The sequence below is a fragment of the Sorex fumeus genome, unplaced genomic scaffold (assembly GCF_029834395.1).
Source record: "Sorex fumeus unplaced genomic scaffold, SorFum_2.1 ptg000072l, whole genome shotgun sequence".
Classification (NCBI taxonomy): Eukaryota; Metazoa; Chordata; class Mammalia; order Eulipotyphla; family Soricidae; genus Sorex; species Sorex fumeus.
Window position 1 is genome coordinate 21,663,928 of NW_026606129.1, and position 21,321 is coordinate 21,685,248.

Here is a 21,321-nt window from a genome sequence, read left to right on the forward strand (position 1 = left end):
ACTTGTCTTTAATAATGGAAAATCAGGTAGTTTGTTACAAGTTCCAAAGTCTTTTCTTAAATCTATATTTCTACAACTTAGTGTTTGGGTTCTACTTCTCTCTCTCCTGGTACACATACACTCTCTGAAAATGAGATCATTGCTCACAAGATGTAAGGAAAGTGAGCAGAGAGCAGAGAAGCTAGCTGGACTGAGAGTCCTAAAATTACAAGAACTAGAGATTAGCCTAATAAAAATCCATTTAAAAATCTACACACCAAAAATAAACTGAGCATCTTGTTGGACAACTGGACAGTAATCTTATATTAAACCATTTACTTTCAAATATTATCCTTGGTTAAAAATAAGGATAATATTTTTTCTTTATATTTAAAGATCAGGTACCAGAAAGATGATATGGTGAATAATTTTGCCTTGCACACAGCTGACCAGGGCTTAATTCCTAGCTCCCTATATGGTCTCCTGATCCCTGACAGAGAGATCTCTGAACAAAGAGCCACCATAAGTGAGCCATGAACATTCCCAGATGTGGCCCAACCCTTCCCCAATTAAGAGAGAATATTTCAGATCACTCACTGACCAAACTCAAATTCTAGACTTGGTGCTTGTTCTGTAAAATAAATGTATTTATATCTTCAGTTTTGAGAATATAGGTATTATTTTCCAAGTCACAGCTACAAATCTACATGATGTTATTTGCCTTTCACACTACGAGAATAGGTGGTATATTAAAATATGTAGTTATTTTAATGAAAAACAAAGTATAATGAAAAACCCCCTATGATTCTTTTTTATCTTTACATATAGTAAAATTAAAAAGCAAGATAAAATATTCTTCCCTGAAGAATGTTTTTTCCTTATAGGAAAATATCTCATTTCTTCATGGTTTCAACTTAAGCAAAAAATCTACCTACTCTTGCTTAAGTTATAACAAGCAAAAGAAATAGAACAGAGGATAGAGCACCTACTTTCCTTGAATTATGGTGACCTGGTTTGTCCCTGTCACCTAATATGTTCTTCAGAGCCAGTCCAGGAAAAAGCACTGAGCACAGCTAAATGTGGCCCAAAAGGATACAAGGAAGGGAGGGAGGGAGGGAGGGAGGGAGGGATGGAGGGAGGAAGGGAGGGAGGGAGGGAAAAAGTCTAAATTAATGTTTTTATTTTACCTATTACCACCTGTTATCTACATTTCAGATCATCTTTTCCTATTCTTTGTTTTATATTTTGAGTTAGTAGTTTGCAAGAGAAGAATTGATGATAAATGTGGGGTCTATTTTATAAAATCTCTAAGACAAAAGGGTAATATACAGTCTCTGTGAGCCATAAGGAGACAACCAGAGTACTGCTTATAGTTTCAGAGAGCAATGAAGAAACCCCACACTGATATTTTCACAAAGAGAAAGAACCTAGAGGTTAGGGTTTGCATGGCACGGCCTATCTCCAATTCAAATCCCAGCATCATATGTTCCTCTAAGCATCACCAAGCACAGACCAGAAGGTCCCTGAGCGCGTATGGTGGTCTAGGTCATCTCCAGCAGCACTCCATCTTGGAGCACTCTGAGTTCCAGCTAGGTTTCCAGAGGATAGCCAGAAGGAGCCCCCAGACCTCATGAGTACTGCTTGGAAGACCTAGTCCAAAAAAATAGATATAAAGAAACTCTTCATTGATGTTTCAATTTTTGTAATCAGCTGGTTAAATACAGGGAAAAACCAGAAAACTAATAAATTGGAAACAACCTATATTTCCAGAACAGTGAAGAGAGTTTAAAGGATATATGACAACTGCTAAGATTAGAACCCTTTTAAAACCCTGCCATGGCTTTACAGCAGGCAAAGAAAGAGTTCCATCCTAAGGAACTTAGATAAAAATAACAACAACAATTTTTTAATATTAAAAAAAATAACAACAAAACATCAGTGAGGGGACCAGAGTCTGTGTAAATCAAATAATCTATTTCCCAAAAGGTTTCATAGGGGTTAGGGTGTTTCTCATTTCTGAAGTGTGGCAGACCTCGAGAGACTGACTCCAAAGTCCATCAAGGTAACCCTTGTGCTCAGTCATGGCACACGTGAGGGCTAAAACTCTCTAGTAGAGAAAAAGAAATGTTGGAGAGACACAAATACTTAGACTCCTTCAATAAAATTGCACTGTAGCACTGTTCTGCAGCACTGTTCTCGCGTTGTTCATAGATTTGCTTGAGCAGGCCCAGTAACATCTCTATTGTGAGACTTCTTGTTACTGTGTTTGGCATATCAAATATGTCACAGGTAGCTTTCCAGGTTTGCTGTGTGGGTGAGATTCTCTCACTAGCTTGCCGGACTCTCCAAGAGGGGTGGAGGAATTGAACCCGGGTCTACTGGGTCAGCCACGTCCAAGGAAAACGCCCTACCTGATGTGCTATCGCTCCAGCCCATAAAATTAACTCTTTGAATTCAACAAGTTCATGTAGTGAATTCATGTTCACTTCATGATAAAAATCAGTAGTAAGGAGTCAAATGCTCACTTTCCCTCATAGAATTTTTTTAATATTTTTACTTTTTTTTAATTGAATCATTGTGAATAAAACCTTATAAAGATATTAATGATTAAGTTTCAGTCATACAATTTTCCAACACCCATCATCCACCAGCGTACATTTCCTATCAACAGTGTCCCCAGGTTCCCTCCCACCACCCCCCACCTTCCACCTCCAACCTGCCTCTATGGCAGGCGCTTTTCTTCTCTGTCTCTCTCTTTGTCTCTGTCTCTCTCTGTCTCTTGCTCTCTTTCTCTCTGTCTACAGTTTCTCTCTCTTTCTCTCTCCTTTCATGCATTGTGGTTTGCAATATTGATATTGAAAGATTATCAAGAATATCCCTTTACCTACTTTTAACATTCAGTTCTTATCCAGTGTAATCATTCCCAGATCCCTCATGGAATTATTATTGGAATCCCCGGTCAATTCTCAAATATCAAAATATAAATAGAACTGTGTGTTTACTTTCCAACAGAAAATCAGAATCCACTTGATTTCTGGAAGCTCTGTTCTGTTATTTTTAACTTGACTATAAATCTATTCGTCGATTGCCTCGAGGAGTCCCCAGTAACGTCTCCTTCATTCTAGCCCTGAGATTTTAAAGAAAGTGCTATATTCAAGGCTCTTTAGGAGAATGAAACCCATCACTGTTACTGGTATTTGGCATATTGGGTACGCCACGGGGAGTTTGCCAGACTCTGCCATGTGGGCAGATTACATTCGGTAGCCTGCCAGTTTGTCCAAAGTAGGAATGAGATAATAAGATGTCATAATAAGATGTTGTACGCGAATGCAGCCGCGCGGTTCCGGGAGCTGGTTTTTATAGTCTGAGTCTTGGCCGTTGATGGAATTATACGGCGCCAGGGGGCCAGTTGGTGGGTGTGACCCCCGCCTCCCCAGAAAAAAAGAACTAAGAATCAGGGATGGGGATTTAAATGTTACAAAATTGTGGTCATAGTTTTTCACTATTGTTAAGATTTTTACTGATAACTAATTTATCTTTATATTATATTGCCAGTCTCCCAAAAAATATATATAACATCAAAATGTTTCATCCCATAAGGTGTATATTTAAAGTCTATGTAACTTTTATAGATGAACTGTTTATAGATGTGCAATTTGTTCTGTATAAGTCCCTGCTCATATTTTTTTAATTTATTTTAAAAAACATTATTACCAATTTACTGATTTACTGATATTTTGGGCTGGAGTGATAGCACAGTGGTAGGGCATTTGCCTTGCATGCAGCCGGCGTGGCAGAGTCTGGTTCGGTTTCTCCGCCCCTCTTGGAGAGCCCGGCAAGCTACCAAAAGTATCTCGCCCGCATGGCAAAGCCTGGCAAGCTACCCATGACGCATTCAATATGCCAAACACAGTAACAACAAATCTCACGATGGAAACATTACTGGGCCCACTCAAGCAAATCGATGAACTGATACTTGAGTTTTGGCATATAATATTCTAGCACCAATCCCAAAACCACTGTCAACTTCCTTCCACCAGTGTTACCATATTCCCTCCTGCCACTCCAGCTTGCATCCTTGTGAGGAACATTATGAAGTGTGGTAGTGGTAGTTTGGCTCTCATGTTTTCAATGTTGTTGAGTTTGTGCTTTGGATCACAGTTATACTACTCCCTACATTACCCGTATACCCAAGCCTCTTTCCCACCCATTACTTTCCTTTTTTTTTTCTTACTTCCCCCTTTATTTCCATCCTTCTCAGTCCTTCTCCTCTCTCTGCTTTAGTGTCAAAGGTGATCTAGACATCCCTCCTAAGCATTGCATTCCCTAGTCCAGTTGTTCTATATATCACAGATAAGTCATATCATCCTGGGCTGGAGCGATAGCACAGCGGGTAGGGCATTTGCCTTGCACGCAGCCAACATGGCTGACCCGAGTTCGATTCCCCTGCCCTTCTCGGAGAGCCCAGCAAGCTACGGAAAGTATCTTGCCTGCAAAGTCTGGCAAGCTGCCCATGGCATATTCGATATGCCAAACACAGTAACAAGTCTCGCAACGCTACTGGGCCCGCTCGAGCAAATTGATGAACAACCGGAGGACAGTGACAGTGAAGTCATATCATCCTGTGTTTCTGGCTTCCTTCACTCAAAATATCTTCCAGTTCCATCCAAGCTGCAGAAAATTGCATTATTTTATCATTCCTTACAGTTGATTAGTATTCCATTGTGTGTATATACCATACCTTCATAAGCCATTCGTCTCTTCTTGAACACCTAGGTTGATTCCATATCTTAGCTATTGCACTAAGTGCTGCAATGAATAATAGTGAGCATATGTTCTCTTGTATGAATGTTTTTTTTAATCCCTGGATACAGATACCCAAAAGTGAAATTGCTGAGTCATAAGGAAGCTGAAGTCTGTTTCCTTAGAACTCTCCATACTGTTTTCCACAGGGGTTGAACCAGACAACATTCCACCAGCAACAGATGAGAGTTTCTTTTTCTACCACGTACCTGCCAACACTGATTGTATTTATCTTTTAATAGAGGGACTAAATGAATTTATAAGAAAGGGCTCAAGTGAGACCAACATCATATATCAAATGGGTAATTTTATCAGAGTTGAATAAAAGAAATATTTATAAAGAATATTATATACTTTAGTGAAACCACAGAGCTTGAAACACCCACTCCCTATTCACAGTTAATAATGCAAGTTGGCTAAAACTTCTAAGTCTAGGAGAGCCAGAATAGAAAGTAATTATAGAATCTTGAGTCAGAGAAAGCTGTGTAGAGAAAGTTTACTAATAGGAGCAGTAATTGTTTGTCAGAATCTTTGTCATTTCTGTGAGCCTTAATGTTGCAGGGAAGAGGCCAGAGAGAAACACATGCCAAGACCTGCCTCTCCAACACCCCTGCCTCCTACTGTTTTTTTTGCAATGACCAAACCCAACTAGAGGTCAAAGCATCAGTGAGTCTGTTATTGGAGTCCAGACAAATCAGCCACCTAGAAGATGAGCTGATTGAAAAATAACTCTTTCTGTAGTTACAAATGGGAGCTGTTTTGTAAAAAGAGTTACTACATACTCAATCAAGTATAGAAAAATTCAAATGAAATTTAAGTAATTTTCTAATTCAGCTGATAATTTGCTAGTTTGTGATATCTAGTTATAAATGAGCTACTATCTGGTAATTTCAGAATAACAATGTTAAATTAGTACTAGCTCCTTTGAGTGTTTCTGTAAGCCCTTAATAAGATAAAATTTGAAGTAATATTAGCTTTAATAGGCGAAATATCTATCCAAAAACAAATAATTAAGAAACTCAGCTTGATATTATTGTGGTTTTATGAAGTGGTAGAACCATGAAATCTGAATGCTTAGATATGTCTAAAAGGCCTTCTATTCTGATTTTTTCACCCAATGTAGAAAATTTTTTTTTCTGAGCTTACTGGCAATAAGCTCTTTTGCCTGCATATTTCCTATAATTAGAAGCTCATCATGCCCCAGGGAAATCTATATCAGTGGTTCTCAAGCCTGCTTGCACTTTCAAATTTCTGGGGATTTTTTAATAACTACAAATATTTTTATAAATTAATAATATTATAACTATTACATAGGGGAAGGATGCTTAGTCCACAGTGCTTAGGGTTTTCTCCTGGCTCTGAGCTCAGGAATCACTTCTGGCAGTGCTCAGGGACCATATGGAGTGCCAGAAATCAAACCCAGGTCGGCCACATGCAAGGCAAACATCCTACCTGCTCTAATATCACTCTGGACCCTTAATATTTATTTTAAAATATTCTTTTGCTAGTCACAGACCAAGTGAATCTCAGAATCTCTCAAATAGGCACGAATCATCTAGATGTGGGGGGAAGGGTGTTGTAGGAGAAGGTTGTGACCACTGCTGGTGCTCAGACCTTACTCCTATCTCTGAACTCATAACTCATCAATGACTTCTGATGGTCATCAAAGGCAACCATATGAAGAACCTACCATGTGCAAGACAAATGCCTAAATTCTTCTACTATTTCTCCAGCCCATACGTGTCTATATTTTTAATTTTTTCACTCATCTGATAAAAGCCTATCAAATTTCTCAACTACTTTAGCTATTATTTTTTTTCTACATTTAGATGACACATAACTCTGTAAAGCTGTTGTTTATTTTTTCTAATTCTGTTCATCTTGAATTACATAGAAAAACATTTGTCTAGGGGCTAGAGAGATAGTACAAGTACATCACCTCTCTTCTATTCAGCCAACCTGGGTTCTATCTGTGCCACACCATATGGTTTCCTTAACCTACCAGGAGTGATCCCTGAGCATAGAGTCAAGAGTGAGCCGACAGCACCACCAGGGATAATGTATATATAAACCATATATATATGTATATATACATGTATATGTGTGTATACATTTATATATTTATATATGTCATATATGGCTTATAAATACATGTATATATATTTATACTACATATATACATGTGTATATATATATATATACATATATATAAATGCTCTGTCTTCCTCAGCACTTTACTCAGGTGGCATGGAGACAAAACTCACCATCACCATGATCAACTTTCTTCGTGTCTGACTCCTCCTTTTAACACTATTTACCAAAAATAAATTCAAATAACCCTAATGTCCTACAGATGCTATTTCTAGAACAGAGGTTATTGTCTATCATAATGTTTTATCTCATAAAAGGACCACGAGGTCTTGCAATGGTTCTCTCTGTACTCAGAAAGCTCTGCCCCAGGATGTCTATGTGGATGCTTCTTTTTCCTCTTTTAAGTCTATGCTCAAATGTCAACTTCTCAGCAAGGTCTTGTTAGACCTCTCCTTTTAAAATAGCAACACCCTTCCCCTCAAATCTGCTTCCAGTTTTGTTTTCCCACAAAGACCTATAAACTATCTCTTATGCCAAAAATACTTTATTATTGACATGTTCATTGTGTTTATTCCTTCCTTAGAATGTCAATTTTGATCATTGCATGACCAAGACTTAAACCTGAAAGCTTTGTAACTTTTCCCACAGTGATCCAATAAAATAAATAAATAAATAAATAAAGTATACAAAGAATGGCTGTAATTGTATACATGTAATGAGAATCATATTTTGATAAAGTTTCTTAGTTTCTTATAATAATTTATAGCAACAATGGATGCAATAACCTTGAAGATTTTTTACATTTAAACTATTGTTTACTCATTTATTTTATTCTAATTAAGATAAATTTCCTCTCTTCCCTCATTTATTTTTCAAATTATCCTGAAAATTGTCTAGATCATGAACATTGTAATAATTCTACAGTTAAATGCAAACTTATTTGTGTGTATGAAGCTTTCAAGTTTCTGTCTATAAGGTATCTAAATAAATTAAAATTGAAATAATTTTATTCAAGAGGGGCTATAAAGCCAATATATTAGAATCTTGGGAAGCTATAACAAAAAAATCATAATTTTAATGATCTGAAAAGAGACAATTCTTGAAATAAAAAAATGTCAATTTTGTGAGAGCAAGAAGGTTTATATATGCCATTCTCTTAGTTATTTGATTGGCTTAGTAGACACACATTTACAGTAGCTGATAGGATAAGAGACACAGATTATTTATTTTATCTACCTTAAGTGCCAGGAATTAGAGCACTGATTCAAAGAAGAAAAGTGAGATTTCAATGTTGAGTTTGAAGAGATACTGGACAGGTAATACATAACAACTGAGAAAACTCTGGGCTAGAAGTAATCATACCTATAGCCAAAGGAATGGAAAGGCTTGAAATAAGACATAAATTTTGCTTCAGTAGTTTGTTTTGTTTTTGTTGATTGGTTCTTAGGCCACACTTGTGGTGCTTGAGGCTTACTCCTGATTATGTGCTCAAGGATCACTATTAGTGGTGCACACTGGGGACTATTTGTGTTACCAGGAATCAAATTAGGGTCTCCATGGCAAGCGCCTATTCTATCTCTCTAGCCCCAGTGGATTTCCTATTTACTGTGTTATTTTTCAAAATAGACCATCCTTATCTATATTGAAAAGTTTTCCTTCTGAAATATCAGAAACCTATATCAAAATGTATCTTTGGTCCCTTAAATTATCCACATATATACTTAAATTTGAAACCTGATTAAACCTGATTAAACAATTAGAAAGGACTTTTTAAGAACTACAAAATTTTTATTCAGGAGGAAATAAATGTTTCACATCATTATTTTTCACTAATGATTATTTTACCTATAAACCTTTTCAAATCTTACAAGAAGGACAAGAAGGGGGATGAAGAGAAGGAAGCAGAAGAAGAAGAAAAAACAGAAGAGACAAGGAAAAGCAGGAAAAGAGAAAGAAGGCAGCAGGAGAGAAGAGCCAGGTAGATTGCTCAGGTGGTATAGCACCTGCCTAGCATTTATGTAAGCCCTGAGTTCAAGCCACAGCAACCACATTGGCCCCTCTGCATCATGGGGTGTGGCCCTGATGCTCCCCGCCTCCAGTACTCATAAAGGTGGTTCCAGTGACTCCCAACTGCAGGGTACCACTGGTGCTACTACTACAGAACATTCTCTGGCCTAGCACTATTGGGAATGGCCCCTGTAGCATATGAAATGGTAAAGGAGGCAGAAACAGGAGAAAATTTACTTGTAATTTGCTGACTTTTTAAATGTATTTTAATGTATTAAAAACATCCTATCAGATCGTTACTAATAAGATGCAGTTACTTTAGTCACCTTCTGACTCCACTTAGTCACCTGCAAGTTCATTTTTAATACTGAGCCTCTTCAGCTTTGAAGATGAGAAAGTTTCTGTCCATAAAGCATCTATTAAGGAGCAGGTTGAGAAAACATGTTTCCATGGGCCACAAAGGTCACTCAACAGGCTGAGCAGTACTTTATATGCAGGAAGAACCTTGTGTGCCAATTTAAATGCACCATATGGTTCCTCAAGCACCATCCAGGAGAACATCCAAGCACAGTGAATGCTGCCCAAAGAGAGAGACAGACAGACAGATAAAGAGAGACAGAGAGAGAGAGTAAGAATATAATACTATTTATATCGCATCAAAAATAATACTAATGAATAAATTTAACCAAAAAAATACAATACTTTTATACTGAAAATAAGAAAATATTTCTTAAAGAAAATCTAAACAATTGGCGGGGCGGGGGTGGCAGAAACTTAAACTATAGATTTACCAAAGGAATTGAAAAGACAAGTGACACCGGATTTTACTCTTACAGAAAGATCAGTCCATGAAAAGCAATCAATGGGACCAGATGCCTGCAAATAGAAAATATTGACCTGACTTTATAGATTAGAAAGCAACAGCTCTGGCATCATCTGGGAGTTTGTTAGGAATTCGGGATTCCAACCTTGTGTCCCATCAACTGCATCTGAATTTGCAATGAGTTAAAAACCCTAAGTAATGCTTAATAAAGACTGTACTATACAATCGATATTCTGTAAAGCCACGGACCTTTGTTTCTTTTTCTCTGATAACAATAAGGATCCCTTAACCACATTGCATTTTGGATACTAATCAAACTTTGTCACAGAAAGCAGGAAAATGGATGAGAAGAGCAACCAAAGGTTGGCGAATAACAGACTACTGTAAAATAGCTAAAGGAACAAAGTTGCTTCCAAAGGCCTGAGCTTGTAAAACTTCAGCAAAACCATTGGAGTAATCATTTTCAAGACTATAATTGGTCATTCTGTATTGGTAATGCTAGACTTGTAATTCTTCTCTTATTGTAATTTAAGAGGCCTCGGATGCACCTGCAATCATGAAGCCCTTGGTACTATTTCCTACATGACCTCAGATAAGCCACTTCACCTCCCAACATTCGTCTCTCCAGCTGTAGAAAAAGATTTACAACTTTCATTAGTAATGGGATTGAGATCCTCATTTGGATGAAATTTATGCAAGTGCCGGGTATGATTATTATTTTAGCTGACAGATAAAAAGACTGTCACTTGTTTTTGATTGCTTTGTGAAGCAAAAGACACAAGGATGAAATTATGCCTATTGTCTTTTTTGTTTTGCCTGCTTATGGGGTTTGATTGAACTTTTCTGAATCCCATGATAAATATGCACCCTGACAAAGGATTAAATGAAAGACCCCTTAATTACCTGAATCAGAGCTTGTAAAAATGTATATGTGTTCATGACAGAGGGAAAGGATTGGTGTAATTAGTACCTCTGAGTTTAGGAAAAGTGTGTCTAGCAGGAAAATGTGTACATGTTTGGCAAAAATTGAGTGACGGGTCAAGAACTCTTCAAGCTAAGAAGATTATATCAACAGATGCATTTCCCATCTGCTCGTTGAAAGCACAAAAATGGAAATCACATTTTTTCTATCAACTGAAGTTTTAGTTATACTCAGAGTCTATGAATCATGCCATACTAATAGCCAAATTGAGAAATGTAAAAAATGAATTATATAAGATGAAAGGAAGCTATTTCCTATGTGAAATGAAAAGTATTGTCAAAGACAGATTCTGGTCCTCATTATGAGACTTACACTCATATTTCCAAAGGCACAATCCAAAGACATATGCAAACAGCAAATCTGCATTTATACCAAAAGAAAAATAATCAAACCTCAAAACTAGCAATATATGGTATTATTGGGACAATAGATCAATGGCAGCACAGATGGATTGTTCAAGCCATGAAATAGGAAAATGTTTAAAAAATCCCATTTTTAAATGGTACTGACTTTCATGAGACAGCACTATAATATGAAATTTTCTTACTTGCTAGAGTTATGATACTTCCCATCTTGCTCCACTACATAGAGGAGATTGGTTAGTTACTTAAGTTCAAATGACGATAAAAGAAACTTGTAGTAATAAATTGATCATGAGATTAGGTATTTGTTTTTTATTTTTTTTGCTTTTGGGGTCACACCCGGTGTTGTCACACTCCTGGCAGTGCTCGGGGAACCATATGGGGGATGCTGAGGATCGAACCCAGGGTCAACCGCATGCAAGGCAAGCACCCTCCCTGCTGTGCTATCGCTCCAGCCCCAAAATTAAGTATTTCTTAAATCATTCTTTTATCAGCAAATAAATTTATATATTAGGATGTGCAGAACTTGAGCTAATTATAAAGAAGACTTATTATAAAGAAATCATAAAATTGGTTTATATAAATTATTATAAACCAATTATACAATTGGTTCTTATTATAAAGAACCAATGAAGCCTTTTAATATCCTTCCCAACACCATCACCATCCCACATACACACACAGTCATTGTTCCAAACTCAATTTTTATCAACACCAAGTTGCACATTATTATATGTTGGATCAATCTAATAGAAAATTCTCAGTCTATCTGACTGTAAGTATTTGAATACTTACAAATACTATAAGTATTTGTAACTATTTTCTATTGCAAAACAAAGTCAAAGCTAAAACTTTGAGAGACTGTCTCTTCGCATATTAATTACGTAAAAGTCTGTGAAAGGTTGAAGATGAATTATATAGTTGACTGACTTATTTTCGTTAGGCTCAGTTATTTTTCTGGATTAGTATTTCCTACCACACAAAAGTTTCAGCTCAGCTGAGAACCTTGTTGCATTATCATATCCAGACACCAGAGGTTCTGAAATCACAAGTTATGTGGGGACTGAAGTTCATCATTTAACCCTTACCTTTTTTTTTTTATGACATCTTATTGTCTCATTACTACTTTGGACAAACTTGCAGGCTATCGAATGTAGCCTGCCCACAGGGCAGAGTCTGGCAAACTCCCCGTGGCATACCTAATATGCCAGATACCAGTAACAATGATGGGTCTCATTCTCCTAAATATCCTTGAATATAATCTCAGGGCTAGGATGAAAGAGACGTTACTGGGGCCTGCTTGAGGCAATCGATGAATAACAGGATGATGAAATGAAATGAAATGAAAAAAAAATCCAATGGAGATATGATTCGGAGAAGGGTTAATGCATCAGTGAAACAAACATAAAAAGAGTTTAAAAAAAAGACACTCTGAAAATGTAGGTAACTATGTCTATTTCTAAGCCAACATGGCTTCAGGGGAGACCTAGATATGACAGGAATAGAAAAAAAAACGTGGCAGTGAGTGATTCCCTTCTTGGCAGCAGCATGGAAAGATCAGTGTGGGAGTTGTTGTAGGCTGTTGACAAGTCTGTTGTCACACCGGTTTCTGTTCATGACAGGAGGTGCTGCTCAACAAGAACACATACATTGCCTGAAAAACTGTCAATCCCCCCCCCAAGTATTTCTATGGTTAACTGCAAGATACTGTAAGAGTGGAGAGAGAGAGTCTTTAGGTGCAAGAAAGTTTTGGATAAAACACTAGACCACTTGGAAACACAGATGGTGTTTTCATCACTTTTTCCAACAGTTGGAACTTTGGAAAGGATAGAATTGGATGCGCAGATGGTGATGGTAAACGGGTTTAGCCAGTAGTTTTAAATTCCAGACAAATTCTTATCCATAGAAGAAGGAGGAAGTGGAAAACAGGAGAAAATGGATAAAGAAAATGTAACTCTGTACTCATGTTAAGAGAATAAGGTGATACATTAGAGTTTATTTAAGAAAAAAATAATCAGGAGGTCATATCTAATATAGCCATCCAGTTTAGTTACTAGAGTTGAACAAAAAGATTGCCAGTTTTCAGACAGTACAATTCTGAATCACGTAATTGAATATTGTTTAATACTCATAATGTAGTCGTGAGATATAGGGGACAGTAAATCAGGAAAATTTCCTAGACAATTGAAACTACCCAATGAAATCAAGTTTAAGCTGGAACAATTAAGAAAGTGATTAGACAAATGAAGTCAAGTCAACGTATTGGTCAAAGAATGCCTATTTATATAACTATAAAGGAAGCACAGATTTTTAAGGTGTTTCTTATCAGTAGAAATACTACCTGCTCTTTAAAAGTAGAGGATATCCAAGAATTTGTATTAGAAAATGTATTTACAAAAATTTGGATAGTCATAATACCTGATTCTAATATATTTAATTCAGAGAAATAGGACCATTAAAGATTTAGCAGTAACCTTTACTTGGTGCTTCCCTCTCTATCTGAGCTGCCTTCTCCCTCAGCATGTGCGGCTGGCCTCTAAGCCATTAAAAAAAATTAACAGGAAGATTTCCCCTAGGAGATACGTGATAAAATCATAAGCTCAAACTGAAAGATCATCTGAAAACCAAGTCTTTCAAAATGGCAGAAATTGTATCAATTGGTAAAATCAAATATTTCTGAAATGCTCATATTGTATATAAAGCATTGCTCTTAGTCCAAGAACATGGAGGTAACAGTTTTATCCTATGTAATTTAGAGCTTCCTGGAGGTCAGAGTTCTATCTGATGAAAGATGATCAAGAACTCAAACAGCTATGTGAGTAGCAAGGAGTGGTCAGGACGACTCTAGAGAGAAAATTAGGTATTAAAATAAATTTGCAGAGAGAAGAGTACCGGTTAGAAAGAGCATCTTATACAGAGCAGTGAGCTGAAATTTTCACTGAGTGAAAATTTGAGTACCGTTTGATGAGAAATGTGCAAAGGGAAAGCATCAGGAATTAAACCAGCCAGATATGACGTGAGACTTTTGAAGGATTTTGTAATACTCAAAAAGAGATGAGTGACACGAAACATGTAAAGATTTAAATAGTTGCTGAAATAAGTGAGAAAACTTTGGTTCATTTGCTTGAAATGATATTTTTACCCTACTTTTATTGACCTATCTCTACAGTACCCTGGTTTTGTTATATTTCAAAGATATATCTTCTTAAGAGGCCAAGGTCTTTTCACAAGTGTGCCCCAACAACAGTTTTAACTATTATAAATTTAATGCACGACTTTTGTTGAAAAAAGTCTGACCCAAGCACATCTTTCGTTAACATATTGTTAACATATTGTTGAGACATACCACCCACAGTCAGTAAGAAACACTCTACTCTTTTCTTTCTATTAAAATTACATATAATGCCTTCCCTGTTTTGGAATAAATTTTGTTACTGAACGCAGCAATAAGCAGTAAGCAAAAGCACTGTGCAACTTTACTGCATGTTTTGTGACAATTTGTTGTCTCTTTCAGTGTCACCAGAGTCTCCACCTCCAGGAGGCAGCCATCTCTCCTGTGACAGGAGCTTTGTTTTTGTAAGAGGCAAATCTCCTGCCTGATAGGGATTAATACCCTGTGTAACCTCTTGGAACTCAAATAAGAAGTTGGGGTTGGTCCCCAGTGACACAATGACAAGTATCTTCCCTAACATAGATTGATCATTACTCCCTAAAGCTAAAGAAAGCTCTGTTTCCTTTTAGTTCAAACCTATCATCATTTTGTTTTCTAAAAGTGTTAATACTTGTTTACACTCCTGGAGCTTGTCAAGACCCTAGTTTAAAGCTCATGGTCCCAAAGTGTGGCAGACAGATAGTAAAAGACAGTAGAAGTCAAAATTTTGGTCAGAAAAAAGACATCCAACCTTGGGAAAGTGTCTAGTTTGAATACTTAAAATAAGTCTTTAAACATTCACAAATGTGCCCCAACAACAGTGTTAACTGTTATGTGTCTGTTATGTATTTATTTATTGTTAGACATACAGTACATAAATAAATGAAGAGTTCATCAGAAATATTCTGTTAACATGCCTGGTTCCAAATTTTTCTTATTGCAAATTTGCTGTTAGTGTTGTGGCCATCTTTGTAAAAGTTATCTGAAATGCTCATATCAATCAAATGGTGTAATCTCTAAAATTAAGGTACAGTAATTTTTTAAAGCAAATTATATGACCACTATGTTTTTCTATCATAAATGTACTCTTCAAAAATTCTACCATGTTAGCAAATACTGCTTACCTTTTCATCACTGTCTTCTTTTCCAATCACTAATACACTATCATAGAAAGAGCACCAGATTCAGAATGCTTGCATTAGAGACCAAAGACTTCATGAATTAAAGCCATCTTTTTTAGCATCCCTATTTTACAGGTAGAGAAATAATCATGCATTCATGGCTATTTTAGCACCACTTATAAATCAAATAGGAAAAAAAGATACTGAAAATATCTTTTGAATACTTATAAATCAAACAGAAAAAAGGATATTGAAAGTATCATTGAATTATAAATTTACTCAAACATTTGTTGAACAGCATAATTGCTGATGTGTCTAAAATGCAAAATTGTCCTTCAAAACTATTTCTTTATTCAACCCTAATAAAAATCCTATTGAAAGCATTTTTATTAGAACCTGAGTTAATGTAGCTCTCGTAAATTTAGACATATAAGAATGTTGACTATTATGACCCTGCAGGCATTTCATTTCATCTTTGTTTTCTTCTAGATTTTTTACAGAAAAGTTAGGCAATTCATGATGGAACCCATGGGCAAATACCTGTTGTGCCAAGATATAGATGCTGATTTAAGAATGATCCAATCACTTTTTATTAAAGCTTAGCAGGTTGTGAAACTAATAATCTGCAATGAAAAATTTAAATTCATAGAATCTTTCTCAAATTCACTGTTTCATTTCTTAAATATGAGGCTTAGAGTTATCTTTGATGCCAAGAGTTTTTGATCTGCTAAAAACCCTGAGCAAGTGTTTGGTTCAGTCCCTTGAGTTCATGTGAACAGCAAGGCCAGAATTGCTTTGGCCTGACAATTTCAAGGCAGGTGTGACCAGTTGGTTGCTTGAACCACTGAAAAAATCCCCTCCTGGCCTTTTTTAAAAGCTTGTTTTGAGCAACACTGGTTCCTGATGGGCCTGCCAAGGAGAATTCTTCTCAGATTGTACTTAAAAGAAGGGTCTTAGGTTTCTGGGTGAGTTTTAGGTATGTGAACACAAAATGTTGAAAAAAGTCTGACACAAGCAACAGTCTTGATTTTGACAACACCAGAGTTGAACTACTACTCAGTTTTGGTTCATTTTATACTACATCAACTGTTTTTATGGAAGTTTTTTGGTAAAATCACATCCCCACCTAAGTAGAAAGTCCTGTATAACATATTCTGATATAAATGAAGGCAAAAACAATTTAATGTTGTGTTAGTGTTTTTGAATATTACCAAGTAGAAAATATGTGTGTCTTGTTTTATGAAATATAGGTTTTCCTCATTTTGAAACACTCCAGAATTTTTTTTTAAAAACTAAATTTAAGTCAAATTCAATCTGTTCATGATTTTTCCATGGTTAAACAAGTAATGTGATTGTTAGGAAAATAAATCATCCAATGAGTTATTTATTGATTTGCAAAAGAAAATAAATAATGAAAACTCTTCAGTAATTCTTCAGCAGTTGCGGATTAGTTCTTTGAAAATCTGATGAGGGGACCAGAAAGATAGCACAGTGAGTTAGGCTCTTGCCTTACATGTGGTTGACCAGGGTTCAATCCCCTACATCCCACATGGTTCCCTGAGCACTGTCAAGAGTGATTCCTAAGTACAAAACCAGGAGTAACCTCTAAGCACTGCTGGGCATGTCCCAAACACACACACACACACACACACACACACACACAGAGGGTAGAAAGGAAAGCAATGATTTCTGGACTGGAGCAATAGTACAGTGGGTAGGGCATTTGCCTTATATGAGCCAACTCAAGATCCATCCCCATCACCTCATATGGTCTCCAAGTTTTCCATGAGTGATCCCTGAGCACAGAGCCAGGAGTAAGCCCTTAGCTCCACCAGGTGTGGCTCAAAAAATAATGTCTTTGGGGTTGGAGCAATATTTACAGTGGGTAATGTACTTGCCTTGCTTAAGGCCAACCTGGGTTCAAGACCTGTCATCCCATAAGATCGCCAGAGCACTGCCAGGAGTAATTCCTGAGCGTAGAGGCAAGGTAGCCTCTGAGCATCTCCAGGTGTGGCCCAAAAACCAAAAAGAAAATCTGATGAAAGCTCATCATAGGAACATAGGAAAACCCAGCATAAACCAGACAGGTTGGGTCATCACTCCATGGTCTCTGGATGTATTGATGACCTCAGCATTCTCAAGCTACCCATCTGAACTGATTATTTTTCTTTCTTCCTGATTCCCATTTTGCTGTCTCTTCTTCCACAAACCCGCTAAAAAAATCTGGTTTGAATTTTTGCTTATATACTCATCATAACTGAAAGCCAGTTTTCTCTTTGGACCTACCTATAATCTCATAGATCTCAAACAAACAATAAAGATTACTAATGTCAAAACTGCTGTTTACAGGATATCTACTCTGGGCAGGCAGTGCTCATTCACTTTATATAGGATAGCCAGTACCCTCCATTTTTTTAAAGTATCCAGGGATGATGTTACACATCCCACCAACTCAAGAGGAAATATATATATATATCACTGTAGCACCCGTTGTTCATTGATTTGCTCCAGCAAGCCCAGCCCAGTAACACTGTGAGACTTGTTACTGTATTTGGCATATCGAATACATCACAGTAGCTTGCCAGACTTTGCCATGTGGGTGGGATACTCTCAGTAACTTGCCAGGCTCTCCACAGGGGCAGAGGAATCAAACCTGGGTTGGCCATGCGCAAGGCAAATGCCCTACCCCCTGTGCTATGGCTCCCATTGGGCTGGAGCCATAGCAGAGCGGGTAGGGCATTTGTCTTGCACGCAGCCGGGTTGGCCGACCTGAATTCATTTACTCCACCTTCGATTCCTTTGCCCCTCTCGGAGTGTCTGGCAAGCTACGAAGAGTATCTCCCCCACATGGCAGAGCCTGGCAAGCTACCCGTGATATATTCGATATACCAAACATAGTAACAAGTCTCACGATGTTACTGGGCTTGCTCGAGCAAATCAATGAACAACAGGATGACAGTGATATATGTATATATATATATATTCCATATTCTGTAAACTAGAAGTACGAGAAGTAATGAACCCACCTGTATCATTGTGTTCAAGAATCTCAAATAACCACCAAGAACAGCAGATGCTGTTTATTTCTAGGTTCCCTCACAGTGAGAGGATGGCTATATAGCAGGTACTTGTCCTTCCATTTACCGATGGACTTGATGGATTTGGAGGTCTTGTGGCCCTTTTAACACTGCTCTGCCTCCCTTTCCTTAACTCTCTACCAGTCACCTCTAACTGTTGCCTTCTGCTTTGCTTTATCCACACAGGTAACAATACTAACTCAGGAGGTCTCCCAATTAGGTAAAGACATGAGGAATGTGATGCAGCTTCTAGAGAACGTTCTGTCACACCAGCAGACATCACGGTTTTGCTCTCTGCACACCACCTCCGTGTGTCCCTCCAGAGACAGCTTCCAGAACAGGATGACCTGGAGTGCGCACCAGCCTTGCCTTCACTTGCAAACAGGTGGAGCGGCTTATACCCAAGCACAACTCTGTCCCAGTAATATCACCTCAAACATTTGGAATGTGGATCCCTCTTCTGTAGGGAGCAGCCCCCAACGAACTGGAGCTCATGAGCAAAATCCTGCAGGCAATGAACTTTGTCCTCCTCCTTCGAATCTTGATTATTCCCCTGCCCACTATCAGGTCGTCCAAGAAGGTCATTTACAATTTCTAAGGTGCATCTCTCCACAGTCAGATACAACGCTGACACCTCTCCAGTCCATTTCGGCAACTCTCTCATCCTCAGTGTGTTCCTCCTCGGAAACCTCTTTGCACCTCGTTCTCCCAAGCAGGTCGGAGGAAAGCAACTTCAGCCAGACAGCAGTGAGTTCCTTCAGTCTGGAAAACTTGCCAGGATCTTGGGATCAGGAAGAAATGCCATCGATTTCTACCGAACCCTTGGAGAACTTTCCGTTGGAAGTTGTTACCAGCAGAGCCGAAGTAAAAGATAATAAAGCCATAAACGTATGATTATCAGCACACCTAGGGCAACTGCCAAGTTTCAAACCCGTCACTGCATGACAGCTTTAGTTTGCCTTTTTTGCCTCTGGTAGGCGTGTTGACTGCGCAAAGTTGGAAATCCTGCAGAAAAGAGCTTGAGCAGTCAGGGAAAGGGAGAACCACCTCAGTCCTGTAGCAAACAGAAGCCGAATTGAAACATTTTTTTTCTGTACAGATAATTAACTTACTGGCCTATTTGACACTTTGGTAAAGGGCCCTGAGGGTCTGAGCAATTAGAAGGCCCAGACCAAAAAAAAAAAAAAAATTGTGGATTTGTTTTGTCCAAGGTGACCTTTGTGAAATGCAGCAAAGGTTTATCCTGAGTGCCTGTTTGTCATTCCTGAACAATATCCATAGCACTGTTGGCCTCTGGAGTGCTCAACTCCTGCTGATCTATTTTTCTTTTTGTGGAGGCAAAGGGACAATTATCACTGCATGTCATCTCCTAGACAATCAGTCAAATAGAGTTGGTGGCCAGTGGTTAGCTCTTGCACGTTATTTGCCATGTAAATGAATATGTCTTTATTTAACAACCACAAAAAAAGCTATTTTTATATCCTTGGTATGAAATATGTATTTAAACTATTTAAAATATTTATAAAGAAATGAATGTTTTCTTTTTCATTTTGGTAAAAAAAAAGCTTGCTGTTTTAACAAGAAATGCACTACCGTTATGTCTAGTAGATCAAAAACTATTATTAAGAGGACGTAGTTTCCAAAGGAATCCCCCTTTTATCTGCATGCAGTTTGCAACAAATATAACCTCACACTCCTGAATTACAAAAGCAAAGTGGGGTCATATTTTATTAATGAAATATAAACATGAACTGGGTGTCCATGACATGGCACCAGCTCCATGTGGCAGCAGGGTGGAGACCTAACCTAGTTGCTGCTGACTCATATCTACCACCTGAATGAAACTGCTCCCACTATGCCAACTTAGACATCTCTCATCTTGGCATCAGATTTTGATTGTCAGGAGCCCAAAATTGATCTGAGGGACATAAGATCTTTTCTCCATGCTATTCTTTCTGGAGAGTTGTAGACCAGTGATTTTTTTTTATCTTGAATGATTTTCATCATTATTTTAAGATGAAGCTGAGACCACTGATCTCTGACTTGGGAAAGGGATGCCAGCATGCATGAGGCCTTTAATTTTATTCTTTAGCACTTCCAACAATGCATGCAAAGTAGGTGTCTTTGTTCTCATTTTGCAGAGGAAAAAGAAGACCCAGTGGTTACTTAGCTTGGATGCCGGAAGCAGCCTAGAACCCACAGCACTCCCTATGTTTCAATTAACATAAAAATTCAGATGCTGGGCTTGGGAACATCGAAATTCTTTTCCTTATATTTGTTTTATATTTAAGAACACTTAAGACCTAACTGCCCAGATATTCTTAGAAAACATATGGAATTCACATTCTGACACTCCTCTTTTTTTATTTTCCTCCACAAAGAATAAATGATCTGAGAATTAAATTATTAAAACATCTAAGCAAATCAAGACTCCTCATGTGTGAATCTTCTACCCTAAGATTAGCAAAGCAGTAGGCAAAAAAGATTTCTTTTCTAAGGGAAATGGAAATGGTACCTGTTTATGAGAGGATCACTTAAAACTCAATGTTTCTACTTCCTCACCTCCAAAATTCAACTTCTTCTACCTGAGTAGGAAAATTGAGGCAAAGATAATAGTCTAGATAATGTATTCATTTATCATTCCTCCTTTGTTTCTACTAACTTACATAATCATTTTCAGTACAACTCTAAAATAACTAATTGATGTTGGTCCTTAAATATCCTTCTAGCAAACTGGCACTATTATTACTGGAGCTAACAGTAATAGAATAATAGTTGTTGACTGAGATAGATAGATGTTTAAGAATTAACATGTTTTTCTCATAGAGTTATAAAATTATATTAAAAATATTAAATGAGCAAGTGAATCAAAATTATTGCAATTTCCCCAGAAACAATAGCTGTAGTTGACTCAGTACCTAAATG

General features: G+C 37.4%; 1 protein-coding gene across 1 annotated transcript in view; it reads left to right on the forward strand.

The window, feature by feature from the left end:
• The window catches only part of KCNH8 (potassium voltage-gated channel subfamily H member 8), a 388,965-nt gene extending 368,888 nt beyond the window's left edge, over nt 1-20,077 (forward strand). Inside the window, exon 16 of the mRNA XM_056129473.1 lies at nt 18,583-20,077. Coding sequence (XP_055985448.1) covers nt 18,583-19,290 — 708 coding nt within the window. The 3' untranslated portion in view covers nt 19,291-20,077. The remainder of the gene's footprint in view (nt 1-18,582) is intronic.
• The last annotated feature ends 1,244 nt before the right edge of the window (nt 20,078-21,321 follow it).